The sequence below is a fragment of the Channa argus genome, chromosome 14, assembly GCF_033026475.1.
Source record: "Channa argus isolate prfri chromosome 14, Channa argus male v1.0, whole genome shotgun sequence".
Taxonomy (NCBI): domain Eukaryota; kingdom Metazoa; phylum Chordata; class Actinopteri; order Anabantiformes; family Channidae; genus Channa; species Channa argus.
Window position 1 is genome coordinate 5,393,017 of NC_090210.1, and position 18,699 is coordinate 5,411,715.

Here is an 18,699-nt window from a genome sequence, read left to right on the forward strand (position 1 = left end):
TTCAACTGGACTAAGAAATCAAGAAGGCTTCGACTCACACATGCAGCTGCCCGAACGTTTGCCAAAATGAGCAAAAAAGAGCCCATTACATCCATTTTAGCATCTTACTTGCTTAAAAAAAACACAAGATTTAAAATCTATATTTCAAAAATACTGTTTGTTTACAATGCTGTAAATTGGCAACCTTCTACCTTTTTGCTGACGAATGATGAGGCAACATTTAGTAACAGTAGTAAATCTGATAGAAGCAGTAGTGACTATAAGTGACATGGTTTGAAAAGAGAGATGGTCTACTTCCAGAGGAAAACAGGTCATGGCAACAACAGTTGTCCACCAACATAGACCTTCTTGAAGATTTCTTCCAGTTACTGTGAAGCTGCCATAATGACCTGTTCCGACTTGTTACTTTATACAGATCCATACAATTAACATAAAAGATAGAATTGTTCTAGCTACAGTAATATTCTTGCGCTGCTGTCTGCTGGGGCAGGACAACCACAGTCAGTGACATCAACAGCCTGGACAGATCATAAAGGCTGAGTGGCTATGGACTCCCCCTGGAGTTGGCTGTGGAAAGAGGGATGCAAATTGCTAAACATCATTGGAGACCTACAGGTCAAACAGTGGAGCACTTTCCGTAAGACGCTCAGCTTCAGCTCAAAACACTAGAACCCTAAAGGAGATTATTCCTTTTGCCATTAGGCATCAGTTTATTCAGGGATTTTCCCCGAATTCCCGTGTGATAAAACAATATGATGCAAAAGTTTGCAATAACTCACTTTGAAAGGTCAAAAAAGGGAGGGGTTAGGGAGGGGTAAGATTTATTTTTTTTTTATCAACATAATAGTTCAGTTAGTACAAATGGTCTTTTATCAACAGTAACCAAAGTAGCCAAAATGTCCAAGGAATATAAAAAAAATGATTAGCTTAATTAAATTAGTTAAATAAGCAATTAACTTTAATTAATTATTGATGGGGAACATTTGTACTAGCAGAATGTGCATTAAATATGTTTTGACAAAATATTATATAACATATTATTTATACTTTTGGCATTTTAAAATAAGATGATGCAAACTTTTGCAACCGACTGTATGAGTGTGTTAAAAAGTGTTCTTTAGAGCTGTCGGCAGACGGGTTTTCTCCCCTTACATTTGTTTCTGATCACAGTAGTAATGAACGCTTTATAAACTCGTTCTTTCTCCCAGCTCACATGCTCTGTAAATGTTTGGGGTTTTTCTGCTCTCGACCTCCCCTCCTTTTCCCTCCCTGGTTGGAGGGATAACCATCTACCCTTTCTGCTAAAGCTACTGCCCTATCTGTCTCCCTGAGGCCTCGCTCTCGGTGCTCACTCACCCTTTTCCTCTGTCTTCATCTTGCTCAGGGAGGATAACCATCAAGCTTTTCAGCACAGGCCAACTCTTTCTAATGACTATTTTCAGTGACGAAGCTTTGTCCCACTCATGCTGGTGCACTTCAGCAGCTCAGGGAAAGGGAAACGTCTACACCACTTGAACAGCCCCTCAGAGTGATTGCTGCTTTTTTTAAATTTGACAGATGCTTTTTGAGGTTGTTTCTCAGTTAATGTGACACCAGTGCTTACATGGGTGACTATGTTTACCAATTTGATAGTTGGAAAGCTTTCTAAAGGCAAAAAACCAAAACCACTGCAGTGACATAGAAAATGTAACATTCACATGTCAAGTCAAATGTCAAGGATTGCACAGACATTAACCAACAGCACTACACCTGCCAGCACGTTGAAACCATCAAAAAAGCCTCCTACTGTTACAAGCGCCTTCATGCTGGTCAAATTTAATCTATAGATTGAAACCATTGAAAACATTTGACAAATGATAACAAAAATGGGGGAGTGAGAAAGAAAAGAGCTGAGGCAACAAGGTAACAAAAAGAAAACAGGCATGTTTAAACAAACCTGACATTTGGAAAACTGCTTTCAGACGGTAACAAAATACAGGGGTAGAGATTCGAGCTCTATATTTGCCCGTGCAGAAAACGGCGAAATCATGAAGAGCAACAGGAAGACTTCTAAGTCACCAGCACATGGGCATTGGGGAAAAAAGTTAGTAGAATGTTTGACAGAGCGAGCAAGTGAAGGTAGGAGAGAGCGACAGAGGCAGACAGACAGAAGGATGAGAGGAAGGCAAGCAGCAACTGCTGCACTTCCAAGTTCAGGAGTGCAGATTTGACAAGCATTTAGGTTTTCCTTTATCAAAGAAGTACCTATGAAAAGCGTTCTTTCAGGCCTGGACTGAAAGGGGGATTAGACAGAGGCATACGGAGTCAAAGACACAAACATTCCTTTACACATCTTGTGCATTTACCTGTCAGAGCACTGCAATAAAGCTGCACCCACACGGGCAATATGCCAAAATATGTCATGGGTTAGCGTTCAAAGGGCCTAAAGGGCTGTCTGCCTGAGAAAGTCTGTGTGGCTCTGTGTTTGTGCTGAGTGAAATAGTATAAGAAAATATCCTCCAGTTTATAGCCAATCATTTGTGTAAGCTGTAAAATGAACACCTTGGATCAGACCTTCCGCACACAACCTGCTGGTTTTAGCATGGGCACGCTGATCCGTCTGTGGCCACACATCCCAATATGTCGTAGGATGAGATGCTTCTTATTCACCCATTCACACGCACGCTCGTACGTCCTGACACCTGAAGATCGTGGTCAGCCTACAGTTTTCCCGCGCTGAGCTCTGTCCACCACAACATTGAAACCACGGGATGGATTTAATGTTGTGAGTGATTGATCGTGAGTGTTAATATTCTGTTTTTGGATTGTATTGCACATCCTTTCTCCTTCCTCTGAGTGTTGCATTCTAGCCTGACCTTTTAGCATCAGAGTTGCACATCACTTCCAAGCCCTTCTGGATGTAATTCCCCTTACAGCTATGGTGAAGAGTAATTTGCTGTGGTTCTCGCTGATCTATCTGTGAAGAATGCTTGGATTGTGCTCTGCGGAACATAAATTCTCAAACTGCACATAATCTGTCCAGTCCCCCTGTCAGTGGTGAGAGAACTAATGATTTTTTACATCATTAAGCTTGTTCCAGTGCTTGAGGGGTCATTGTGTGACCAGTCAGCCTCGCACTGTCACGCTAACAAGCGCTAACCCATGACAAATTCTGTATTATTTGGAGTTTTGGCTATCAACAGTGGAATGTGTGAAAGTCTTTTTTTGTGTCGTTTTTATCTCCTAGTTTGACAAAGATCAAGTGGTCTAGTGTGACCTAGCCCAAAAGTACCTTCTTCCAGGAAAGGCCTTTATTCTTGATCCCAGTCAAAAATTATTACACCACAACTAAAGCACTTGCAAAGAGGTTGTCAGGCTCAGCCGAATTAGCCACTGGACACTTTGTAAAGCCTGCACTTCTGTGCAAACACTGAAATCCTTTATTTTCTACACATTTAGCTTATATTGTATTATCTAAAACATAACACTACTGGCATGCTTTTATTAATGAATAATATAACCCATGAATAGTATAAACCCATGTGACTGTTTGTATTTATTTCATTTCTATACATGAATGAGATCAGCTGACATCGGTTTTCACTTACATGTCACCTGCATTTACTTATATACAGCAGGCAACAAGTGGCAGCACACAACGCTAAATACACCACTAATTATAGAAAGGGGCGTCAAAGGTCATCAAAGTCTAAAAAAAGGGCTTTTAAATTCTTGTTTACAATAAAATGCCATATGCATGAAACTATGAAGCTGGTTGAACTTTTTTTCCGGGGGGGGGGGGTCTGAGTATGGTCAGTAACATTTCCCAACACACAAATGTCCCAACACACAGACACTTTATAGAGATGAGCTCTTTTACTCATTATATGTAAATGGTCAAAGCCCTTGCTGCTTTCCATCAGGCAGGAGAGGTGTGTGGCATCTGAGACTGTGGCCTACATAGAACAGTGCTTTGGTGGCCTGGTTTCTGAAATGAGCTACTGTGGCAAATGCTGCACTGTGCTGTTTAATGGAGCTTCGTTGTGGTTTGTAGACAGAACAGGCTCGTTGTTGACAACAAGAAAAGCACAGACCACAAGCTTAATGGCTCTGACATTCCCCAGCGTCATCTTTGTCTTGACAGTCTTTTTCCATTGGTTTGTGTACATGTTCAGAACTTCCGGTTACCTTTGTCTGCCTACCACGATGCCTGCCTATCTAGGAAACATCTTGTACTCCATTGTCTTGCAGCCTTTTGGCCATGTAGCGTTCATCTGTCTGTTTGTTTGGTTTGCCGTCTCTCTACCTGGCTGTGAGTTCGCCATGTCTGTCTGTCCGTTGTCAAGACATTTTACTGACTCACAGTGACTAACAGAGGCCTGAAGTGCTAGCCTGTCCTGACCTGACTTCAAAATAGACAGCTTGGCACGCACACCATGCACACACAGCAGCGCCAAAACAGGGCTTTCCTTGTACAGCATTAGTTCCCATGTCAGGCGCTCTTTCAAATCAGGCTTTTAAAATGACTCAGTGGTTATTAGACTCATGAGCGATCGTTTGAAGAACAATCACTGAACCCTACAGCCATTGTCATAATGCGGCTGATTGTCAGTTAAGAGGAACACACGCACTGAAATGCAGCTCCGTCTTTTCATTTGCTGATTGAAGTGCTGCTGGTGGTGCGATTTTCATCAGATCTAAGATTGTTTATTTTATGAACGTCCTGAAATGCTGCACGTGTACAAGAAGACAGCTGTAAAGTTTAAATCCTATCGAACCAATAATGCCACCAAATGACAGATGATGATACAACATATTTTGATTTGTAATACATGTTGACAAAATTTGATACAATGATACAGATAATAGAAACACCAATAGATAAAGATTATTGTCCAGCCACAGCCATAAATAAAACATGCCAGTCTGGATCAGGGCAAGTGTGGATCTGTTCCTTGGAAGCCCAGATTTCCTGGCCAGATTCCCAGCCAGAGGCAAAGGAAGGAAAGGAGGGGAGAGAGAGACGGGTGAACTAAGGGGAGAACTGAGAGGCTTGTCTGTGCTTTGATCTGATGATGAGACTGAAAGCGTCGGCCATATTTTCTCCAACCACTGATCTATAATCAGATCACCCAACATTTAATATTTATCTCACTCATTATTGAGGCTTAAAGAAGATCTTACACTGAACATTCTACTTTTCTAGCTGCCTTTGAAAACAGTTGGATGGGAGTGGCTGAGATGTGTACCTGTAGGTTAAAAGCTGATGATTGATGGCTTTTGTGAAGGCCTTTGTACTGTGGCAGCAGAGAGAAAAGAGCCAGATTAAATAGTAGAATTACATTCAAGACTTCCATCACTTATGCTGTTTGCATTCTATTTAAAAAAAAAGAAAAAGTTTTTCTCTTTATTTCTGTTCAGAGAAAGAGAGCGAGACAGACTCTTCATTCTTAGTGGACTAGCTGGAAAGAATATTTCAAGCTGACAACATGTCATTGCAGGAGGTCTAAGTGGTTTAATTACTATTATTTAGCTATTATATGTTTTTAAATGGGTAATTGCTGTACTGACTGTAAATCTCCCGCTCTGTGTCATTGTATGCACTCTACGTGTACGGTATATTGCACTGTTCCGAATCGTTCGGCATCAATTCGACTAGCCCAAGACATCTTAACTTCTACAGCTGGTACCTTTTCTGTACCAACACAAAGTAGAAGGAGCTCGGTGCAGATCTAAGAAGCAGGATGGATTTACACAAGTCAGGAATGTTCCTTGCAGCCATTTCTAAACAACTGCAGATGCCAAGATTATTATTTCATTAGTTAGTGCGAGGTGTAACCATTTTCCAAGGTCTGGAAGAAGACCCGATCTTTCTTACTCAGCTGAAAGGATATTGGTCAGGATTTATAACAACCATAAAATCATGTCATGTGTTTTAACAACTATAATTGGCATATGGATGTGGGGCTATAAATGTAAATAAATGTCAAGACTGCATGAACATCCAGTGAAAACAATTAATCAGCAGTTGAACTAATAACAATGAGAGCTGCTTTAACATTGGAGAAATCTAACTTCATCTCTCAGCCTAAATGCTGTCACCAACAGAGCAGTTCCTTTATTTCGGACATGTAAGGAAATTTTCTTTATTTTGTCCTGAAGTTATGCTATGATTCAGCTTAAGACAGGGATCCATTCCTATCTTCCTGCAGACATAGAAGGCATCAACTCTTGTCAGTTTTGCTGAAAACCTCTTTTCCAGTCATTATCTTGCTGCAAAAGGAAAAAGAAAAGAAATTGGATAAGGTGAAATTTGCTAAATTTGCATATATTTACTGTACATGATAAATGAACTAAGGTGTGCCCGGTGGTGGAGTGGGCAGTGCTGCCGCCTCACAGTCGGCTGGGGACACAAACCTGCAAACGTCTTGATAGTGAATTATGTTCGGTTGACTAAAAAGAGACCTTGATGAAGCAGGTGATAAAAAATATCACATGAGAATGAGAATGAGTGGCAGATATTCAGTCTATTAAAAATAGTTGTAACCACATCTATATAAAAACGTGAAAACAATTTAGTAATGACACATGAGTGTTATACAATTTTTTGTCATATCTGAGTATAGTATCGTTCCTTGGTAGCACTCATAGGATACCTTCTATTTGTAAACAGATGATTTGGCTAATGTCAAATGAAAATAATATGTCCAGATTTCAACAGTATGAAAATGGTCCAATCAATCCGGATATAAGATGTGCTCCACATATGATATGTGACAGAGAGGATTTCGTCATATATGGGCCACGACAATCTTAATACATCACTTTGGGGTTAAATGATGCATAACACATAATTTCTAATTTAAATTTGTTTTGTACAATTTGAATAATTATTAGTTGAACGTCACTTTTAATCACAATCATTTAGTTCCTGTAATTTAGTTCCCTTATCTTTCTTTCCCCTCCTCTGCATATACTTACTTCTGGAAAACCTTTCACTCGGCTTTTTCTTTTTACATGGCCCCAGCTCTTTTATGAGCTCACCTTCTCATTTTTCTCTTGCGTACCTTTCACTCAGCTGCAGCATCCACCGCCCTCTCCTATGTCTCTGACTCAGTCCTGGCTGAATGTGTTCTCGCTCTTGTTGCTTTGACAGGCCCTGACAAAAGCGGGTCAGCTTCTATCTGTCAGCCACTCCACGTCTGAGCAGCACAGAGCAGAGGGGAACTGGCTTCTTTGTTTGTTCTTTTACCATTAGGAGACAGGCCTGCCGCAAAGGGGTACTTGGCGGTGTGTAGGAATAACAGAGATTCAGAAACACACATTCACAAATACCTGCATTCAAGCACAGCCACATATACACCATTCTATACTGCTTCTCTGTTTCTTTGCCAGGCTGTTTAATCCGTTTAAATGTGTAATTAAATATAGTGGCCATAATGTTTGCATATATTGCTCTGGTCGTCTGCCTACTTCAGACCTGATTTATATTGACTATAAAAGTGTCACATTACATTCTTGAGCATAAATGGTATTATATAATACACAGAACCAAGGCAACTTTCTGAAATGTTTTATGGAAAATGGAAATTTTATTCTAATATAAAATTTAATAAATACTAAATCAAGCATAAACACCTTGTGTCCTTAAAGCTGGATTATTAGAATGTGTGATCACTTGTGCACTTTCTGTGAAACGTGGTGGTGGCAGTATTATGGCTTTGGCCTGTTTTGCTTCCTCTGGACAAGGACAGCTTGCCATCATTGATGGATCTATTGATTCTGAGTTGTACTGTATAAGTCAGTTCTGCAGGAAAATATCAAAGGATCCATCTATGCACTTGAAGGCAGCAGGAACTGGATCCTGCAGTAAGACAATGACCCTAAACACACAAGTGAATGATTAAAGCATGTTTTAGTAAAAAAAAAGGGTAGAGTCAAAGTCCTGATCTTAATTGTACAGATATGGTGTGGACAGACCTCTTAGATGAAGCTGCACATCCCTCTAAATGGATGTACAGGGATGATAAACACTTACTGTTGCTATTCTTTGATCATTTTTTTCAATGTTTTCCCTATTCCTGGTTTTGTGATATGCTTTATAATCTGATCACATTTTCATCCCATCATATATATGCAGTAGTGGGTAACTTTAAAAGTTCACGATTATTATTCCCTCGCTTTTCAGCTCTATATTTACCTCTACCAGCTTCTAAATCGAATGTTTGGCTGTGTAGCTCTTCAATGCAGTATTATGTTCATCACATCATCTCACTCATATTCACTGTTGAGATGGGATGGTATAGTGGGTTTATGAAGAAACCTGCCTGCTGCAGCTGGAACAGAGATTGATGAAAGCTAAAGTGTGGGGTCACTAAAACATAACATTAAGCTAAAAGATGTTAGAACTCCCCACCAAGCTGAAGGGAAGTGCAGTGATGACACCTTGTATTTTCATTATTATGATCAGCTCCTTTCAAATTTCACCATCAGTTGATCTGTCGTTCATATGCAAATATATATTACTGCAGATTTAGAGATTAACCAACCATCAACCAATTTGCTGTTATCTTTTGGGCCAATTTTTAATATTGCTAAAATGTTGGAGCACGCTGACAGCATGTCGGAGAGCTGAAGGGGGTTGTTTTCCCCAGCAATAAAGCTGGAGAGATCATTAATCAGCATCAAAATGAATTCATCAGTTAAGCAGACGCCACAACAATGGCATTCATGTTTGATGTCATTATTTTCCAAATCCTTCCCACTTTTATTTATAAGCAAATCGGCCCCGAACAGTCCTGTCCTCTGTGAATAGAAAGGACAAAAATGTAAAACTGCCCTACGGATCTTTAAAGCCAGCAATGTTACCAGATTCTTGTGTGAAGAGCATCTGTTGATCTTGATAACTTATTGTCAAGACTTCATAGGGTGCAGTTGCACAGGACGCACTCTTCTTTCGTCTGCATCATTATGTGTCAGCTGTTGACACCTGTCAAAGGCCTTTGCTAGATCATCAGTGGAAAACTCACATACCTACACACACACACACACACACACAAAAACACAGTCCGAAACAACATACACATTCCACTTGACACAGAATTGAGGTCAGCTCTATGTACCCTGTAGTTCTTTTTTAATTCTGAGATGGCCTATGAAACAGGATGCTGCTGAAATTGTTGAGATGCATGATACAGAAAAGCTGCCTTCGCAATAACTTTTAATACTGCCTTTTTCTGTTTCCTCTATACCTTGTTTTTTATACACACACAGACTTTTAGTGAGTAGGTCGACATACAGACAAGTTGAGGCATGTCTATATCTGGCAGGGGAAGGGTGGGTTATAGGGTGTAACTGGGACAGTGTGCGGTTTTACCGTCTCTACTTTGTGTTGTTGAAAGTGTTATTCTTGTTAGGTCAGTAAAATTTGATCTCAGTCAACACACAAAATGAAAAGAACAGTGGAAATGAGGTGGCTGAGAGTGAAGATGACACTGAAAGAAGCCAGGACATGATTCAGACTAAAGACTGCAGCCCCACCATCTCCCTGTTTGACAGCACTGTGATTGTACTTGCTAAGTGCTGTCACATTTTTAAACCAGCTGGTGCTCTTTAGTTAGTTACTGGCCAGTGAGATTCGTGTGCTTGTGAATTGGACAGAGAAACAGAGAGAGTGAGACAGAAAGAGAAGGAACAGGACAAAGACAATTTGTTTGTATACATTTGTGTGTGCGTGTCACTCTGACACTGTTCATGTCTTATCAGCGTGTGCAGTCAAGCATGTCTCTCGGGGCTGCAGCAACTTCATTACAGCACACGTTGTAATTCATCATGTTTCTTATTAATCACGGCTCCTATTAAAGGGCTTCCAAGGGATTGTGATGCTGCAGGTTCTGTCCAACCCAGCACAAAGATTGCAAGCACAGTCCGCTGAACCTAACATTAATTTAATGCACTTTTTCCCACTTAACTGTGTGTCTTCAAACGCGGTACAAAAATATGGTTTGGTTTAGTTTGTTGGGCCCGTTCACATTCTTTCGCTATCTTTTCTAACATTAGAATTTGCCACCCTAAATCCATTTTGACCTGTAAACAATGACGATGAAGGAAGGCTGGTCATAAATATATGAAAGGTTCTGTTTTAATCCCATCAACTCTCATCTCATCATGTCATTCCTATCCCAGTGCTCCACCTCTGCACTCAATTTCTGTCCAGCCTATTTGTTATCATAGGCTTAACAGTGACCACTACATATTGTGCTCATCACGGCCGAAACTATTTAAGTAATTAATCTACTGCCCACACCATTACCTGATCCATTTAGCCATTCCCCTCTTCTGTACTTTAAATGAGTAGCTGGTCAAAGTTTTCCCTGCCCATTAAAAATGAGTATAATGGAATCAAGTCAGTAAACGAGCACCTTTATATTGTGACAGTACAGAGTGGTACTATTCACAGGTGTTTCACAAGTCTTTAACATTGATGCCTGTATTAATGAACACCTCTCTGGTTAGGCAGCATTTTAGGGAGCCAGAAAAGTAAAAACAGGAGCTTGAAAGTTCAGCTTCCCTCTGTAGTGTTTTGAATGTGCTTTGTTGCAGCCAAGCTGTATTTGACTTTAACTTGACCCACATTATCAGACTGGGGAGGATCAAGGCTCTAGTACAATAATGGACAAGTGGACAGAATCAACAAAACAGCACTTATGATGTTAGCTGAGTCTTATCTGCATTAAACATTTGTTTGCTTGGTACGTGGAATTCTGGTGTGTTTCTTTTTTTTTTTTTTTTTGGTGCAGTTGATGGATCAGACACATCAACCTCTGCTGCCAAATAGCCCTGTGGCTTTTTATTTGTTTAATCCTAATGCACTGTTTTAAGTGTGTCTGCGCATGTGTGTCATTCCTGGTGTTCCATGGGTGTTTTCCTTAGCACTGGCAATAAACCATCTAGCTGTGGACGAACACACAAGCGGCTGGATTAAACTGCTAATCTCCCAGATCCCGCAGCATGTGTGCACTCACTGACAATCATGCGAACACACACACAGACACTCGTATTACATTTTGTGGTTTTAAACTGTGTTAGTTATGCAGTCATTTCTAGGAGCCATCATTTATGTGTGTCAGCATATCAGTATGCTGACATGTCATTTCAATAAATGTACCTTATAAGGAGAAGATTGACATACGCCAAATTTTCCCATCCTAAATGATCTATACTGTATTTATTATTTAGAACCCTAATGCCAACATTGTCCCATTTTCTTTATTAATACAATTATGTTAAAATATCAGTGGTCTTATGCACATCTTTACCCAAAACTGCACATTGAGTGTTACACTCACTAATATGGTTCTAAATCCTTGAAGCTACTGTACAATCTACAGCCCAATGTAGCATCATAGTAGCAAAGGAGGGTTGTGCTAGTTACACTCTGCCAATGCTTCCAAAACTCACTAATCAAGCAGAAATAAGTGACTAAAAGTTCTTTCTGATTGGAAGGCAAGTCTCGCATTAGAAATTTAGAAGGGAATATTATATATTTTTTGATAATATATTATACATCCATACATTCATATAGATACATGGATTAATGGCCACCAGTGAGAAGATGATTGACTGTCATACATTTGATAACTGACTTGAATATTATTTTTTGTCAATATAAAATTGGATCTTAATTGCTAAAGTACAAAAATGTGACGATTTCCATAATTTCATTTGATGGCCGTACCACGGGCTTTGATTTTGTATTAATATTGGTAATATTGGATTGGGCACAGGCCACCACCCATCTATACTGTTCTGTGTGGTATAGACACTGATGTCTCGTCTCCTTTTTTTTTAAATTTTTTTTTGAAGGAATATCTACATAGGAAAAGATGTGTCGTGGACAAAATTGCATTTTGTGTTTTGGAGAGTGAAGAAACTGAAAGAATGCATTTTTATCCATGTTTGAGGAAAGGAATGACGGCCCTGATAAATTAGGACTGCAGTAAAAAGGTTACACTGGGGAGGATACTGTCATACATTTTTCTTTTAGCTAGAGCTTTATGTGTTAGCTCATTTTTACTCTTTAATTCTTTGTGTTACTAGCCTTGGGAGAAATGCTGTTTCTTAGGTTGAAACAAAACATTTTCATCTTGTTCTCTTCGCCTCAAATTCTTTGACATGTTTCAGTAGAATAAAGCGGTCCACCTCTGTCGTGGATCTTTTGAACAACATCGATTTTGGAACAGTGTAATTCCCCAGACTGTCTCATTTTGTGTGGAAGCAACTGCCAAGGGTTCAAAAGCAACAGATCTAGAAAAAAATTTGAGTGATAACATTTACAATACTGCTTTCATGAGGTCCAGATTTTGCTTTGAAAACCTATTTTCAGATTCAAAAATGTTTGTCCATAATGTTTAGAAGAATAAAAGCTAAGCCTAAAAAGCAAAAGAGGTTTGACACAGACTGTATCGGTCCAGCTTGCCTTCTCATAGAACAGTGTCATTTGTGGGAATTTTATCCTTCATGTCTGCCGTATTCAGAAGAGACTAGGTCAACTGCAAAGGATGGAAGGATCAGGTTGTTCATAGCAGCAGAAGCCAGTGGAGATTGCTGAAAGCAAAGGTCAAAATTAAAACTCCTTTGTCCTTAGTTGACAAATAATAATCTGCTAATTTATGTACTTTTTATACATAAACTATGGAAAGTAAGTCTGCCTCCCCTTAGCTCCACATGGCTAATTACCAAAGCTACAAGAAGAGCACATGGCTAGTTTGCATTCAGAAAATGAAACTCTCAATGCAATTTTAGTGACAAGTAAATGCAATGATATGCATGTGCTTAATTGAAATTATTTTAACTATATTTAAAGATATTTTGCATATTTCTAAAACAAGATCAGGCAGCATCACTTTGTCTAAAACTGGACAGGGAGTTCAAAGTCCTCAGTGGTAAACTATATTTATCCTAATAGTACAATAACAGTTTCAATGGGATGACCAGGGTCTAACTTGCCGAAGATCAATGTCAAAGGCCACACGGCCCAGTCTAGTCCATAATTCTTGTTTATGTCTAGGCAATATAGGCATTTATTTACTTTTGCACATTTTGAATTTTACAGTGTTTAAAGCACTAGAGGTTCAGTAGACAAGAATAAAAATCCATTTTATAGCTCAATTTTCCACCACAGTAACAAAGATACTAAGGGTTTGAATAAACTGTTCAGAACTAGGGACATGCCCAAAATCTTCCATGAACATACTGAATCATCTGAATGGGCCAACTCGAAGTCACTATAACACCTACGCAGGTTAACATATTATAAATTGATTGGAAAAATATAGAATCAAAACTTGTCATGTCCATGAAATAGGCTAAGAATAGAGAAATAAATTGCTGCAATGGTTGTGAACTGTTTTTGTTTTTTGTTTTTTTGTGTGGCAATGGAGCAGAAAGTCTCAAATCTACATCGAATGGTAACTTAATGACTTAACTGGACAACACAAGAATTGTGACTTCTTCTGGTTTGTTCACAAGCTCCCAGACAAATGACCGAGACACTTTGGCTTTGAGTCATTGTTAATTTCCTGTTGCCCTCTTCTTGCTCCTTCTTTCCCACCATCCCTAAAAGCTTTTGACTGTCAGTCTCTCCCATGGTTTATACCAGTGTCCAAGACCTTATCTTGCCTTCCCAGATTGCTGTTTAATAATAACCTTCCTCCCTGGTGAATAGTGATGAGCTAATGGTTAGGGAATTGCTCACCATTTAACACCCATGTTTGTCAAAAGAAACAGAAAAGAATTGATGAGGGACTGTTATGGGGATAAAGTGAACTGTTAGTTTCCCTAATTTTGCCCTCACACATAATTTAATATTTGGGTGGTCGGGTGCTTTATACATTGGTTTAATTTTAGAAGGGGCCACATGATTGGGTTGCTACCTCTGTGCTGATTGGCCTCGCAGAAGGTGGTTGATTAATGCAGAACAACTCTGTGAATTTAAATATATTTGAATAGATCATTTAATTATGAACAGATCTTATTCGTGTTTGGTTTTGTTTCATCTCTATTCCCCCACTGTGCAATCAGTTTAAACTCTGTAATTCACTCTCTTTGTGGGATGTGAACCATATAATTATTATGACCACATTGTTTTCAGGTTTATCATGCTATCTATATAGTTTATTCAGACTGCAGGAACAGTTGAAAAACAATACAGGCAGGAAATAGCCAGATAAGACTGGAAATTGGTTAATGTAAGAGTATGTAATGATGTATAAACAGGGACTTGTGATTTTTTCAGCCACCTCTATGTACAGACAATGTGTTTAGTATTATAGGATCAGTACACATGTCTGACATTTGCTGCCGTCTCTGATGTGGCCCTTTACATGCTATTGTTGAGGCCTCCAACTCTGCTAACAACGCTCTTCTCCAGATTGAGTTGTCCCCCTCTGCTGATAAGTGCAGCATCATGTGGCTATGAAACTCAATGTGCGTGTGTGTGTGTGTGTGTCTGTGTGGTCTTTCAGGATAAATTCTCTCTGCTCTTGGTTTGAGTGCTGCTTCTTCACACCCAAATACACACACACTGCTTCAAACACACAAACAGATACACACAAAGGCTTCATCCAGTGTACTGAGTCAAATGAAAGAGACTCTGTTTCCAACATTAGCTTGCTATTAGATTAGCCAACTGGAAACATAATGCTTTGTTACAGGTGACCTTTCCTGTTCCACCACAGATGGCTGTCCGGCACTGTGAGTACAATATGTGTTTCAAACTGCATATCTGTGGGTGTCCACTCTGCAGAGATTCTGTGTGTGCAGAAAGTGGTCACATTATTTTTCATATATTAAATTGTACCTTCTGAAAAGGCTGTTTCTGCCTGGCTGCATGTGGAATCCTCACACCTCCAACACTGTGTGTGTGTGTGTGTTGTGAGAGAGAATGTAAGTGTGGGTTTTTGTTTATTTACACATATGTCCTTCAAATGACAAGCACCATGCAGATTGCATTAGAAGATGTAGCCACAGACCAATATTATATATTGCCCCCCACCTATACACACACACACACACACACAAACACACACACACACACACACACACACTAAAACCACTCTAGGCATTTAAATGTCTGTCCCAGGAGCTGACTGATTGCAGCTGACCCCTGATAGTACAGTTTACTGTTCCTCCATCAATCTTCTCTCTTCCACTTCCACACTATCCTCCCACCTTTTTGTTCTTCTCCATTTCTTTTTAGTTTTTTTCTTTAGTTCCTCACATTCTTATTCAATCTCAACTGATCTGCACAAATCGCACTATCTTCCATCTCCAGGTCTGAACTCTCCCTTGGCAAGTGTGTGTGTCTGAGTCACATCGTCACAAGTAAGAGGGTGCTGAGAGGAGTTCAATGTCACCTTCTATTCTGATCTGGTGAACCTGTTCTCCACTTTGGGGTTCAAAAGGAAAATTGCCTTTAATTGCTCCACTTTAGAGTTGGCCTGGATGAGGCACTTAAAGGACAGTTACAGAAATATGGTTGACACATAATCAGTGAAGTGCATGGATTCTTGTCATACACACATTCACTGTAAAATACTGCAGAGATTACGGACAGGATCAAGAAGGTGGCACAGTAATTAACTCAAGCTACAAGTACATTGAATGAAGGTGAAATGCTTGCTTGTAATTGTTGAGCTAGTGTACACAGAAATCACTAGGTGTGGTGATGTAAAGGATGGCAGGATCAGTTTTATTGATGACTGTGTTATGCCTTTGGATGTGACCTTAGCTTTAACTTTGCTTGGTGCATGCTAATGGCAACTCGAGGGACATTAAATCATTAACCCTGTACCTATGTGTTTATTGCATTTCTACTGGATATGCCTTTGTACAGGTTGCAGCTCAGTTATGTGAGCAGACATTAAATATTTCAAGATGCATATTTTAAGGCCTGGTATCAAACTTGCACTTAGACGTTATTATTTTTTTTATTAGTCTGTTAACAAAGAACGTTATTTTCATGAATAAAATGTGCTTTTTTTTAAATTGATATTCTCTATATATATCTATATTTTTTCTATTCTTTTTGCCTATTGCTCTGCTGTTTCAAATTCTTGACATGCATTGCATTGGCTAAGAGACTTACAGACTTACACTTACACTTTGTGCTTCAGATTGTCATAGCTGTGACACAGAGAAGCAGAAAACTGACAAATCCAATTACAAAAACATTTTTAAAGGCAAATACATCAATTTACTCTAAACAACAGGCATTGAAGGTTTCAGTCACCCAGGTCTGGTTATCCAAAGGTTGAATCATGTCAACTGGACTTCTTTCTTCTTAGTTGGAAACGTAGATGTAAGATGTAATAACAACAGACAAATACATCTCACAGCTGGTAAGGTTAAGGTGTTTAAGTGTCTCCATGGGCCCTCTGTGTGTACTTTGCAATAACAGGTTGATTAAGGTCATGCAAGAAGATAAAAGAGAGCCCTCAAGCAAAAAGGAGAATAACCAGAGAGGAATAGCTAGTGAGGTGGGAATAACAGCGAGGCAGTCTTAATGCTTGTCGCCGTTGGACCTTTGGGTGGGTGGACTTAGTGATATTCAGTTGGCTGCCTCTTGGAGGATGTTACACTGCTTAACACAAAGTGCAATGGAGATGTTGACTCCTGTAATACAGACTATGGACTAGTCACTTAGAAATTCTACCTGAAAATCTAATTAGAGCTGCACCTTAACCATTTTTTACATCCTTTGATTCAATTCCCTTGTTTGGTATTTCAATTGTATGTGTTTGCGAACACACACGCAAACTGAGCTTTTTACTTCCCTGGTTTTCAGCATTTGCATATGTGTGTGTATGCACATGTTTTCAAGTGCATGCACAGACATGTGTGTGAGGAGTGCTCATTAAAATTGTATGAGAGCTGATGCTGTACTCCTGCTTCAGTGCTCCCATTGCCACTGAGTTCTCCACATCTTGCCAGGTAATCAGCCAGGCGAACACGTACAGCCCTGCCTCCTCGTCTAACAAGCTGGGTTTAAAAACAGCCGCTGCAGCTAATTCAGCCTTTGTCATGTTCACTGTCGAGCATTTTATACAGAAGAACTATTAATCTCAGTTTTGTTTTAGTGCCGACTGAATTGATGTCATCCTTTCTAAATCTCTTTCTTCGCCATTTGTCCTCCCCCACCCCCCCACACACACCTTTTGTCTACACCTGTCCTTTTTCTAGGGGAACACCTGCGCATCTGTCCCCAGGGCTACACCTGCTGTACCAGTGACATGGAGGACAACCTAGCCGTACTGAGTCGCAGGGAAATGGAGGGACTTCTCAAAGAAGCTGGGCGAACCTTACAGACCTCCCTCGCAAGACAGTACAAGGCCTTCGATGGTAAGTTTGTGCATTTTCGATAGGGGGATGAATTGAGCGAGAGTATAAACATAGAGAAACATGTGTCTCTGCTTGTGTGTATGTTAACACTATATGAAAGGACCGAGTTTTGTTTGTTTTTGGGTCACTTTGATTATCTTCTTGTTGCCAGTAGTGGCATCTCTCCTTTTCAAAATTTCCCTCTGGATATGACCAGCCTACACAAAAATGCAGATGTATGCATACACAGGCTGACAATAAGTGCAAAGATAAGTTAAAGCCCTCCTACTGTGTATTCTGCAGATTGTTGCTGAGCATTGATCTACTGTCATGCTTCAGCGGAGGAGGTTAGTGATGCCTCGTAGTAGTGTTTTCCGTTTTGCTTTGCTACCAGTGTCACTGGATATCACTGTTTGAATGCAAAGACGCAGAGAGAAAAAAAAAGAAGTAATGAAATATCTTAATTTGAGTCATTGCGTTAGCGTTAACCATGGAGGCAACAATCCCTCTTTGGAGAACTTTGTTGGCTGTCATCGCCTGTTTCTTCCTCTCTTTCGATATTTCCTGCCTACTCTATACTTTATACCACCCATAAAATGAAACAAGTCCCAAAATGATGTACTGTAAATGCTTTTTTGGAGGGTTTTACAAAACAGTACGCTACAGTTTGGGAATATTATACTAAGCATAATATTCAGTACAACTTGCATGAATTTGTTTTGGGAAGAGTTTGGCCAAATAACAGTCATCAGATAAACTGATCAAGACTTTACTGAGTGGGCAGGAAGAAATGAGAAATAGAGGAGGGCAAACACAGGGATTTTCAATCTTAGAACTCTGGCATACCAAGGCAATTATTTGTGTCTAATGACCTGCTCCAGTTAATAGAAGGGTATGTGTGTGCTCCACTTGTTCCCCTTGGCCCTTTGGTGACAATGGATCTGTCAGCTGGGGCTCTGAGCTTAGCTAGTTAGCCTGACCTTTTCAGATCACAGCGATTAGTGGCTAAGTGACATTTATTTGCTATTCTTCACTCATTCTGGGTCCTTCTCTCACATGATCACTCCTTTCTCTTGGGGTGCTGTTGTTGTCATGCCAAAGGGCTACAGTCACTCTGCCTAAACACACTGGAGCGCACGTGATCATACATCGGCATACACAAACCTGTCCAAGACATACAAAGTCTAGAGAGAGTTGATGTCATGCTACAGTTGTTAAACTTTCCCACTCTTTAAGAAGACACCTCATTTAGCACAGGAGAACCAGTTAACAACACAGACTACAGTACAAGCACAGACATTCAAGCAGCAACAGCTGTAACATCTAAACATACTAATGATG

General features: G+C 39.8%; 1 protein-coding gene across 1 annotated transcript in view; it reads left to right on the forward strand.

Annotated features, from left to right (window-relative positions):
* LOC137098313 (glypican-1-like) overlaps positions 1-18,699 on the forward strand; it is a 67,217-nt gene that overhangs the window by 21,716 nt on the left and 26,802 nt on the right. Inside the window, exon 4 of the mRNA XM_067474445.1 lies at positions 17,221-17,379. Coding sequence (XP_067330546.1) covers positions 17,221-17,379 — 159 coding nt within the window. The remainder of the gene's footprint in view (positions 1-17,220; positions 17,380-18,699) is intronic.